General features: G+C 39.2%; 1 protein-coding gene across 2 annotated transcripts in view; it reads left to right on the top strand.

Moving 5' to 3' along the window:
* The window catches only part of UNC5C (unc-5 netrin receptor C), a 388870-nt gene that overhangs the window by 212208 nt on the left and 163734 nt on the right, over window positions 1-12928 (top strand). Inside the window, exon 2 of one of the 2 annotated variants that reach the window (XM_079773660.1) lies at window positions 10855-11076. The exons of the other annotated variant lie outside the window; for it this stretch is intronic. Coding sequence (XP_079629786.1) covers window positions 10855-11076 — 222 coding nt within the window. The remainder of the gene's footprint in view (window positions 1-10854; window positions 11077-12928) is intronic. 2 annotated transcript variants of the gene reach the window in all.

Below are 12928 nucleotides of genomic sequence, written 5' to 3' on the forward strand. Positions count from 1 at the left end.
TTGCTGTTTATTCAATCAAACACTGATCTGGCCTTTCAACTTCTGGAATGAGACACACCCAGACTATCTCGGATAATGTCTTTTTTTTTTTTTCAGTTGTTTTTTTTTTGTAATTTATCTTTATTGAAAGTATTACAGATGTCCCGTTTTCCCCATTGATCCCCTCCACCTCACACCTGTCCCCCAAACATGGGTCATGCATATAAATTCTTTAATCTTTCTCCTCCCGCTCACCCATCCTTGCCTTCCCTCTGAGAATCCACAGTCTGTTCCATGCTTCTATGTCTCTGCATCTATTTTATTCATCAGTTTATCTTGTTCATTAGATTCCACATATGAGTGAGATCATGTGATACTTGTCTTTCTCTGACTGGCTTATTGTGCTTAACATACCAATTATGGACTTAATCACATGCACAAAATACCTCCACAGCAACACCTAGATTAGTGTGTGCTTGAATAACCAGGGAATGTGTTCCTGGCCAAGTTGGCACATGAAACTGACCATCACAGAGTTTCCTATGAAAGAGATCAGCATGTGTCCTGTGAATATATTATAATATTGAATTTTCAAATCTTTGATTCTCTTAAACTATAAATAATTCTTTTAGTTAACTAGAAAGAGTTACCCCTAATTTTATGTTGTCTTATTGATCTATTGATAATTGCTTAATTTTTATAATTTTCTTCTGAACTTGTTTTGTTCTTCAGATTCCTGAAGTTCATAATAAGAGTACAGGATTTGTAGCTCTAACTATTAATAGAGAGTAAGAAAATGGTAATAACTTTTCCTTAACTCACTATGTAAGTCTCTACACATCTTAGCAAACCTTTCTAATATCCTAAAATTAAAGCACTTTAAGGTGAATGTCAAGTACTAATCTAGAAGCTCAGTGAACAAAATTCTTGCACTCGGGGGTTGGGCCTAAGCTGTCAGTCAGACATCCTTAGCACTGCCATGGAGGCAGGAGAGGCTCCCACCACCGCCGCTGCACTCACTAGTCATGAGCCCAGCTTCTGGCTGAGCAGCGCTCCCCCTGTGGGAGCGCACTGACCACCAGGGTGCAGCTCCTGCATTGAACATCTCCCCCCGGTGGTCAGTGCATGTCATAACAACCGGTCATGCACCGATCCATGCACTGGGCCTCTAGTAAATTATAAACATCTTCTTTACATAATTAGACTAATAGACCAATTTTTATATAAGTTTAGATTATCATAAATGTAATGTCTTTTATTTCATTTTTTTATAAGTAAAAATACTTCACTGAGAGACAAAGTGCAGTTTCAACTACCAAAGCAGTGACAGACAGTTCTAGCATATAAAAGGCAGTCAACAAATATTTTGTTTTTGAACAAAATATAAGAAAGATAGTAAACTATTTTAGTTCAAAGTCAGAGGTCACAGAGATAGGAACATTAGGGCAATGGAAAATAAGAGGAAAATGAAGTAAACCAGGTAGAATGAAATAAATACTATATAGCTACAAGTAATGAGTTTTAATGGAGACATCATGTAAAGCTTTATAGTGTCAGTATAATTGATTTGTGTAGGTCTAATTTAGTGAAGAAACCTGAAGAGGTTATTCTAGACTGAAGCAATCGCTTGCACATGGGATTATTTAATTTTCTTAATTTGAATAAAAACTAAAAAAATACATTAAGTATATAGAAAAGTATTTGGGGGGGGGGATGATGTGGCATTTGTAAAACCTAGTTCAAATAGAAGGTAAAGTTTCCCCTTAAGGCCTTCAAGTCCTCTTCCCAGAAGTAATTCCTGTTAATATTTCTGTGTGTGCAGCTTGTAGGCTTTACCTTACACTTCTTGTGACTTATTGAAGCAGCCGTTTACACACACACACAAACACACTAACATGCTTCTTTTCTCTTTTCTTCCTTTCTCCCCTTTTCCTTCCTTTCTTCATCTTCCTTCCTTGCTTTACAAAGAGTGGCATCATTTTAATACAGATTGGCTAAGAACTTGCTTTATTTGCTTAGTAATAATGGTTGTCCTTCTGATTTTATACATAAAAAAATCTGCTTCCTTATTTTTACTGTTGAAACAGTATTCTCTAGGGAGGACATATCTATAATAATAAAAGTTTAGTATGCTAATTAGACCGGACAGCTGAACGACCTTCCGGACATCACTCCGGACGTGCTTTCTGACGAAGCCGTGGCGGCAAGGGCCGAGGCAGAGGCGGTTAAGGGCAATCAGGCAGGCAGGCAGGCAGGCAGGCAAGTGGTTAGGGGTGATCAGGCAGGCGGGCAAAGTGGTTATGGGTGATCAGGCAGGCAGGCATAGTGGTTAGGGGCGATCAGGTGGGCAGAGTGGTTAGGGGTGATCAGGCAGGCAGGCAAGCATTTAGGAGCCAGCGGTCCTGGATTACTAGAAGGTGTAGGCCAGGTTGAGGGACACCCCCCCCACACACACACGAATTTTGTGCACCTGGCCTCTAGTTACAAATAATTATCTAACCATTCCTCAGGTGATTTTTAGTTGTTCTCAGTTTCATTCAAGTAGTTAATTCCAATTGCCTTTTGTTATTATGTTACACTTATTTTTTAAATAAATAATGCTGCAATGAGCATCTTTGTATGTGTGTGTGTACTTGTGTGTGTGTGTGTATGTTTGTGTGTGTGTGTGTATGTCATTGTGTCTGTTAATTCCAAGAAGGAGGATAATCAATTTGGAGATATGCAGAGATTTAATTTTTATTTATATTGTCAAATGATCTCTACTATAATACCAATTTACACCATAGCCAGTATATAGAAGTTCACATTACCTTAACCCCGCATCAATCATTCAATATTTTTGAGCTAATCTGAAAGAAAAAAAAATATTGCCATCTTGCTTTATATTGTATTTATTAAATTACTTGAGGGAGAGAGTAAATAAATTGTTGAAAAACTTTTCTAAGAGCACAATATATACACATGGCAGAAGTAGAGAGGGTATGCAGGAAAACCATAGAAAAATGTTATATTAGTAAAAGTCAGAGATCATAAAGTCCTAAACTGGGGCAGAAGGAGAAACTGAGACAGAAGGAGGTACCTCTGTTTCATGGGTAAGTTCATGTCAGATAGCATGTTGACTTCATGTCACTGTGAATAGTGTATGGACATGGCTTAGAAAGTGTGTCTTTAAAAGAAGAAAAGTTTTTTTCTTGTGGAGTTGGAAATTATTCAGTATCTCCAAATTGCACAATACATTTAAGGCATTATATATTCAGCTACTTAAATTTAAATGATGAATCCATTAATATGTTGCTTGAAATATAGACCATAGTCTTTGGCTTCCAAAGGATATTTTAATCAAAATATTAAAAAATAAGCTGGAGTCTCATTCAAATAGTTAATTCCAGCTGCCTTTTGTTGTAATATATCATGAATTATCTCTCTGATGGATGGGCAGCCAAATGCAGATAAAATTAGCTTTGCAGTCATTCATTTTAAATTGCTCTTGAATCATTTGGAAGTAAATTCCATTTCAGCAGAATATGTTTCAGGTCTCTGACAAAGAGATAATAGTCCTATATTTTATGATATAAGCAATAATAGTTTAAGTCTTATGATTCTGAAATACAGAAACTTATGTATTAAGTTGATGAAAATTAAGGCTTGATATATAGCAATAAAACCAGCAACCAAAGCTTCCTAGATTGATGTGCCTAGCACAATATTTTCCTGTTGAGAATTAGGTGCAATGAAAGTCTATAAAAATAATACAGGGTGCAAAGCTTTATTTTCTTGTATATAAATGACCAAACAAAAGGCTGTGTGCGATAACAGAGAAAGGAAATACTGAGATTTACCTGATTTCTAGATTAGAATGCCTATAGCACTATTGAGTAATAGTAGAAAGTAGGAAATTAAGTCAAGTATTACAGGAGAGCAAAATGAATAATTATATTATATCTAAATCAAAAAGACAATGATAGCGTGAAGTTAATACTGAATTCAAAGTACAACACAAAGCCAACTCAGAAAATTTTATTTTGTTAACTTGAATGAACTTCGTGTAGAAAATGTATTTAGCAATGTAATTAATCAGTCATTTTGCCCAAATAGCATCATGTAGTCAATGACAGCATCTGGGTGTGCCTTTATACACCATAAAGATTTGGAATAACTGTGGCGTGTTACCAGAAATGAGTTTCTGAGGTTGTTACTTACACATTGAGTTCCTATGATCACCCGAAGACTTCAGGAACCTCTTCAGATATTTTTATCCTACCTAATAATAGACAAATATGCAAATTGACCATATCTCCAATACACCCACAAGCCACGCCGACAAGCCACGCCCACCATCCAATCAGAGCGAGCATGCAAATTAACCCAAACCAAGATGGCTAAAGCCACAGAGAGTAAGGTTTCCTAGGTAACAGAGGAAGCCAAGCTTTCCGCCTGCCCTTGCCAGGCCTAAGCCTCCACTCAAGCTACAAAGTTTCAATTATAGAAGGTAAACAAATTCAAACAAATGGCGGCAGAATGGAGCTTGAGAGAGCAGGCCAGGGTTGCCACCAGCAGCAGGGGAAGCAAAGCTTTCCGCACACCCTGGCGGGGCCCACCCGCTTAAGGCAACAAAGTTTCAATTATAACCCCAACAGAAATGGCTGCCGGCCTCTGACGGAGCCCCAGGCTTGGCTCCGCTCCAGGCTACAAAGTTTCAGTTGTAGAAGGAAAATAAATTCCAGATACCAGGGCCTCCGCTTGGGTTGCCAGGGGGTGTGGCCGGCCTGCAAACCACCACAGGCCCCTCACTCAGGCCGCCCCACGCCCCAAGGGAGCCCCCACCTGATCCGGGACACCCTTCAGGGCAAACCAGCTGGCCCCCACCCCTGTACCAGGCCTCTATCCTATCTAATAAAAGAGTAATATGCAGATTGATCATCACTGCAACACACAATATAGCTACCCTCATGTGGTCAAAGATCCTGCCCCCATGTGGACACAAGATGGCCACCATAAGATGGCCAGCAGGAGAGGGCAGTTGGAAGGCACCCAGCCTGCAAGGGAGGGCAGTTGAGAAGGACCAGGCCTGCAAGGGAGGGAAGTTGGAGGTGATCAACCCTGCAGGAGAGGGCAGTTAGGGGTGACCAGGCCGGCAGAGGATGGAAGTTGGGGGCAAACAGGCTGGCAGCAGAGTGGTTAGGGGTTGATCAGGCTGGCAGGCAGAAGCGGTTAAGGGCAATCAGGAAGGCAGGCAGGCAAGCAGTAGGGATCCGACTGCCCACCTGGATCTGGCCTAAACGGGCAGTCGGACATCCCTCGAGGGGTCCCATATTGGAGAGGGTACAGGCTGGGCTGAGGGACAACCCCCCTCCGTGCACCGGGCCTCTAGTTAAGAAATAAAGTAGTAAGAGGAAGCACTCAATGTTCTCCCTACTGAAAAATTAAATCATTATTTCATAGCATCCAGGTTTTCAGCATGACCTTAATAATATCAGAAAGTTGGCTTACTTGTATAATAAAATGAAGTGCATGCTAGGAACTGATCTCAGTGAACAGTCTACCAGCTCAAAGAAGACTCTCCAAGCTCATTATCCCTTGTATTATCGTCCCCTAGTGACTTGACAGAGTTTCCCTCAGTGGGGCAGGGATTTCCTTGTTTTGGATCAGGCTCAAGATGGGCACTGGGGTACGTCCAAAAGGAAAACATGAAAAGATAAAACTGCACGCTTTCACTTGCACACCATTGCAGACACACGTGCTTAGAGAATTGATTGGAGTCTCAGTTTTATAATTTGAAAAGCCATGTCTTCTTCCAGAAAACATCTAATCACCATTAAGAAGCTGAGAAACACCAAATGCATTCCAAAACGAATATTCACTAACAGAGATGTAATGTCATTTCTCAGACATCCCGTGAAGTAGAACGCACAGTAACTGACATTGCAGACAGAGCTAGCTTCCTGGCTGTGGGGCCCGTCCTGTCACCCAGGACCTGGGCTTGGTTTAATGCTCTGCCATCATTAGCTCTGAATTCTTAATACATTTTTAACAAGGTTTTCCAGATTTTCACTCTGCAATGGGCCACACAAATTTTGCAGCCAGTTAGTTTGTAGATGTTATTTTTACAACACTATATTTGTAACTGAATTTGAGGTATTCTAAGCTCTAAAATACCTTGTGAATCTTTTAGGAATGATCAAAGTTGTCATAATATTTATGCTTCTATAAGATGTTTATTGACCTCCTGTAATGTGCCTGGTACTATGCCAGACTTATGGAAAGTAAACATGAAAACAACATAGTCCCCGCCTTCAAAGAGCATTTATTCTAGTGTTAAGCACTTGTTTCTATATAGTCCTGGCTTTTGAAAATTGGGAATAGTTTCATAAAACTGGCTGCAAAAACTGAGAAGTAGATTCTTCCACATATGTGCGAGGCAAATGCATAGTGCAGAGGAACTAAATGTCCCTGAAGAGGAATTTGTACATGGTCCTATTTTTCTTGCTAAATACACATGGTATTTAGCTAGGATCATTTTTTCCTTGTTAAATACATATATATGTAACCATGCTGGTTATTTAAATACTCAGAAGTTTTCCTTTATATGTTCAGTTGAAGAGAATTGGGTTGCTTGTTTGATTTTTAAAACTTACTCTAGAAAAAAAATCCAGAGTACATTTCATAAAAAGACAATTTCTGAAATACCATTTTATTTTAAATTTAATGCTGACACCATGTTTGTCTAGAGCAGTGGTTCTCAACCTTTTTAATGCCGCGACCCTTTAATACAGTTACTCATGTTGTGGTGACCCCCAACCATAAAATTATTTTCGTTGCTACTTCATAACTGTAATTTTGCTACTGTTATGAATCGTAACGTAAATATCTGTGTTTTCCAATGGTCTTAGGTGACCCTGCTAGCGGTTCTCGACCCACAGGTTGAGAACCACTGCTGTAGAGCCTAAGACCATCGTAAAATACAAATATTTACATTCCGATTCATAACAGTAGCAAAATTACAGTTATGAAGTAGCAACGAAAATAATTTTATGGTTGGGGGTCACCACAACATGAGGAACTGTATTAAAGGGTCGAGGCATTAGAAAGGTTGAGAACCACTGGTCTAGAGCAAGGAAAGTGTCCTCTTAGCAGGCTTAACCTGATGGCCAGGGAGCAGTTATCTGGGCCGATTTCCATGGTTGGGCATGGTACCCAGGCTAACAGTGGTGAATGGAGAAGTGAGGGATTCCTCAATGGCCCATTTGCATTTTGTTATATCTTTCCCACTATTCATACCTTACTGACACAGAATCTCAAAAATTATCTTCATAAATGTCATTCCCAACACCTGAATTGAGTACTAGAAATTATGTGCCATATTCATCTAGAGCAGTGGTCGGCAAACTCATTAGTCAACAGAGCCAAATATCAACAATACAACGATTGAAATTTCTTTTGAGAGCCAAATTTTTTAAACTTAAACTTCTTCTAACACCACTTCTCAAAATAGACTCGCCCAGGCCGTGGTATTTTGTGGAAGAGCCACACTCAAGGGGCCAAAGAGCTGCATGTGGCTCGCGAGTCGCAGTTTGCCGACCACGGATCTAGAGCATAGACTTAAATAAACTGTATGCATGTTATGAGAAACATTAATAAACTCATATGCTGTGGTTAGTTAAAGTATCTTTCTAGATCAAATTTAAGAATGAGATTCCTACAGAGCTAGAATGATATGCAAAAGAAACACTGGATTTACCATATGATGAAAACATTTCAAATGATAGAAATAATTCCTATTATAACTTGCACCTTAAATGTTATTAAGCATATTGAAAAATCAACACTTTATAAAGCCTCGAACCAAGACATAGAAATTATTTTTCTTTATTTGTAGTAATCCTCATGTCTTAAAACCCCAAATTAAGGAAATACGAAGTTAGTTTGTCCATATATTTTTTTAAAGTACATTATTGAATAATTACTTTTTCCCCCCTGAACTTAACAGTGTCTCTTTTGACTTGAAGACATGTGTGACTTCCTCAGCTTCTCTTAGGCCTCACAGTAGTTTACAGTAAATAATCAGAAAAAAGAAATACATGCTTTGGCAAGGCAGGGTAATCAATGTTTAGTGCCTCTCTATCTTTCTGTAGAATGTAAATGTATAAGTACTTTTGTTACATTATTGAATACAGTAAGGAAATATATAACCTTCAGATGTCTTATAATCATCATTCCTTCTAAAGGAACAAGTCTCACCTTCTAAATCAATGACTTGGAAGGCTTTTTATATTTTGCATACCTAAATAAATATATTGTTATGAAAGGCATGTGCAAGTTCTTGTGTGTCTGAATATACACCAATAATAAAAATAAATACAATTGACCCTCTGCCTTCATGAACAATAATTAAAACCAATAGCTAACATTTTACAGCATTTGAGTCTGATATTTTATGAAGCTTTATTGATTATCTGCAGTCTGTCATTACATATAACAGGAAGTGCCTCAAAAGAAAAAAATTGAACAATGCCTTCAAGACATCAGCTCCGTGCTGATGGATCGAATACCTCAATTCCCCATTCCTATGCCTTTCTGAACTATTGTTTATTTAAGCAGTTTTGAGTGTTCTTGCATATTGACTAAAGAAGCTGAAATTGACAGAGGCAAAGTTATCCTCTGGTTCCCTGACAGTTTGGATCCTGCTGTTGAACAATAGAAAAACCAGAAATGATGCTCTGCCTACAGAAAGCAAATTAAAAAAATAAAGTGAGAAAGGAAGCTAGCCACAGGAAATGTCATTGACAGCCAGTGTCAGGAATTTATCATTGTAGAGCAGCTTTGAAAGCTAGTTTTGTGTGTGATGCAAGTAAAGCCAATTTTTACTGCCAAACAAATAGGCAAAGACCGGATGAATTACTGATTGACAGCTATCCCATGACCTACATGAAAAGTCCCAGGCCAGGGTCCTTAGTGGACAAACATCCACATAGTCAATGGCTGTCTGCCAAAACTGGTCAACAACTGAGTGACCGATGAAATGAGTTTCAAGGTAACATCTGAGCAATCAGTCTTTAACTACCAATACCATACCCTCTATTTGCTACTGAATATACATACTTTATAGGACTTATAAAAAATTTTAATTTTGACCTTGGAGTTTTAAATTTACATATTAGCCTGGGGTGCTTAATCAACATAGAGAATTAATAATAAATTTAGTCTCCTCTGTCCCTCATAGGAAGAGAATTATCAGGCTTAACTTATTTATAGTGTATGGGAAGACTTTTCTAAAAAAATATGTTTTTATTGATTTTAGAGAGAGAGTAAAGGAGAGGGAGAGAGAGAGAGAGAAACATTGATGGGAAACATCAGTTGCTACCTCATGCATGTCCCCTATTGGGGAACGAGCCCACAACCCAGGCATGTGCTCTGATCGGGAATCAAGCCAATGATCTCTTGGTGCATGGGATGACACTCAATCCACTGAGCCACACTGGCCGGGCTGGAAGACTGTTTTTTTATTTCACTTTCATAAAATGTAACAGGACTTTTTAAAAGGCACTTTTATTATTTTTTTAATTTGGAATTATGCATAACCCAAATTAAAAGAAAATGTACCTTAAAGTGTGCAAATATCTCAAGGGTTTTTAGGTTTTGTTTATTCATCAATGTTGGAACAGCAGGTGACAGCAATATACTTGAAAATTTTCAGTGATATAAAAATGAGATGATTGTTCTTCATAATAATATCCTACATAATAAAAAGGCAATATGCAAATTGCATCACTCCACTACGCCCACGATTGGGCCGGCTGGAGGCGCGGGGGGCGGGACTCAGGGTGGCCGATTGGCTGGCGGTAGGAGCGGGGGGCAGGGACTCGAGTCCCCGCCCCCCCGCTCCTACCGCCAGCCTAAACGGCCAACGCTGCGGAAGGACCCATGCGGCAGGCGGAAGACGCTGGTGGCGGAACTCGGGGTGGCCAATTGCGTGGCTGCTGGCACCAGTTTTCCGCCAGCAGCAGTTTTCCACTGGCCACCCGCCATCAGGGCGGGGCGCGGCGGAGCGGGGCGGGGCGGAGCGCGGTGGGCGGCAGTGGCGCGCAGGTGCAGGTATGGTGGCCCCAAGGCTGCGGCAGCGGCAGTGCACGCGGCCGAAGCGGCTGCTTGCAGGATTGAATCCTGCAAATGGGCTACTAGTTTAGTAATATAATGAAAATATGTTTGACTACTCATATAACACATATGACATTTGAGGTGTAGTTTCAAAATAAGATCAAACAGTATTGCTAGATTCTAGGCTCCATTGTGGCTCTCCTTGCCTGAGTTGAAGTTATCATCTATATTTCTAGTACTTAGCATAATTCTGAACTCAATAAATATTTGTGGTTGAATGAATGAATATTTCATGTGGTGCATTTTTTAAAATAATGGTAGATTTTTATCCTTAATTCATGTTTCTAATATTCCTTCTCAGCTCCTTGCAAAGATTTACCTATGAACCTTGTACTTTTCAAAAGAATTTTTCAAAATTTGCTTTTGCTTTTTTCAACTCTCAAGGGTAGCACTGTACAGTGGGAGGTGTAGTCCTACATCTGGAAGATCACAGTTTTAGAGGAAGACAAACCTGGGTCCTGATGGCACTTCGGCTATTTTCTACCTTTGTGCTCAGGGCACGACATTTATTCTCCCTGATGTTGAGTTCTGTCATGCCTAAAAGTGAGAATAATCTAAATCCTTAATTGAGTAACCAGTCAACAGACCTAGCGTACTGCCTGTGCATAGCAGTCATTCACATTGCTTAGATTACAAGGCATTATTTTTAAGTGGGTGGCAAGTAAAATGCAGGTAATTACTATGTTTTGAACATTTTCTACTTTCTTCTTGTTTTACCAGACGACGACTTTTTTCATGAACTGCCAGAAACTTTTCCATCTGACCCCCCGGAACCTTTGCCACACTTCCTGATCGAGCCTGAAGAAGCTTATATTGTGAAGAACAAGCCTGTGAACCTGTACTGTAAAGCCAGCCCCGCCACCCAGATCTACTTCAAGTGCAATAGTGAGTGGGTTCATCAGAAGGACCACATAGTAGATGAGAGAGTAGATGAAACCTCTGGTAAGTTTTCCATTGCATTTGGACTACTACTTCGGATCCACTTACTACTTTAGCATGTCGTCATACTGTCCTTTCAGTTAGTAAAACTGAAAGTTGAGTTATTCTGTGGCCAGAAGTTTGAATCAGTTTGGTTAGTATTTGGTGATCTTTCATGCATTGCAAAGAGAAATGTGATAAATAAACCTTGACTTGATTCCTGTTGAATTACATGGAACTAAAACACGGTTCATGCTTAGATAAATAATGAAAATTAATAGACTGAAGAAGTGGTAAGTGCCCCAGTGAAAGATGCTGTTGGATTTCACTTCTGTGTCAAGACTGGTGTCAGGTCTAAATAGCCTGTGATTGTGGAACATATTCAACTCAGGATAAAGTGTACTTGTGTACATGGCTCTCTAATGTTAATTCACATGGATAATTTCTCCTTATACTTTTTCAAACAATCTAAAAGGTTATAGATTCAAAGTATTCTGTATTCTTAACTTACATCTAAAAAAATGAATCCTAATTACTTAGCTTAGCTAAAGTTAAACTGAGGGTGATTGAGAATAGAGGGTGATTGAGAATAGAGGTAGAATAGATTGAGAAGGGGAGAAAAGGTGAGTACAGTCACCATCTATCAAGATGCATCTTGATCAGCCTATCTTTACTCCTGGCATGGTTAAAACTCCTGCTTGTATTGCTCTGTAAATATTCTTAACAGTAATAATAAAAGCATAGAGAGGATGAAGTTGATTTTAATAACCTGTAAAATTTAGATTGGCTATAAAGGAAACTTTTTTGATAGCAATTATTTACTCCACAGTGGGAAACTTAAGAGAGTTGTGGAATCTCCTAGAGTTATTTTAAATTGGAAAAATATATATCTTTCTGCAGTGGTTTAAGTGTTTTTGCTCTCCAGCAGGGAGAATAACAATGTGAACTTTCAGATCACTTCCAGATCTATGATTTTATAAGATGAAGACATATATTTTAAATATTAAGACTTCACTGATCCATATTTCCAAGCTAAAGAATGCCATATATGACAAACATGGAAGCATTGAAATATCTTCTTTTTCATTCTTAAATATGGATACATGTTTTCAAAATTTTAATTGATCATATTTGTATCCAAATGTGGGATTAACCAAGGGCAAGCAGAGACCAGCACTTGAGGGGGTCTGCTTTCAATGTCTCTTAAAACATAAAGAGCATGTTGAGGTGATGGGACATAAAGAAACAGACTGTGGGCGGGCTGAGAAGAGGCATCTTTCTAAAACGCATGTGAGGCATATATTTCTATAACACAAATGATCTGAGAAAACTCAGGTGGCAGCTCTATGCAATTGTTTGTCAATTTGTGAATCAATATGCTCACTGCATGCGAGCCGATGACTGCAGAAATGACTGGGTAGCCAACTGTATGGTAGCTGACTTTAGGGAACTGTCCGACCTCTTGGTCTAATTACTCAGAAAATAACTTCACCAGATGTCTTCAAAATCTCAAGTGAATTGAATTTTATTTGTTTTAGCTCATTTATTTGTACAGATTTCAAACACAGAAGTTTTAATGGTAACAAGAAAAGAAGGAAATCATAAAAGCTAAAATGAGAGTCACAAACATTTTTAGGCGTCTCTTTACTAAATTAATGAAAATGCCTACATAGGAATCTATATATATAAAAGGCTAATATGCAAAGTGACCCCTCAGGAGTTCCACCGGGAGACTTGGAGTTCGATCGCTCGCTATGACAGCAGGCGGCGTGGAATGAAGGAAGGCCCCGGCTGGCAGCCAGAAGGCCCTGAGCCCTGATTGCTGACCAGGCCTAGGGATCCTACCCATGCATGAATTTCATGCACTGGGCCTATC

This window comes from Cnephaeus nilssonii (genome assembly GCF_951640355.1).
Source record: "Cnephaeus nilssonii genome assembly, chromosome: 1".
Taxonomy (NCBI): Eukaryota; Metazoa; Chordata; class Mammalia; order Chiroptera; family Vespertilionidae; genus Cnephaeus; species Cnephaeus nilssonii.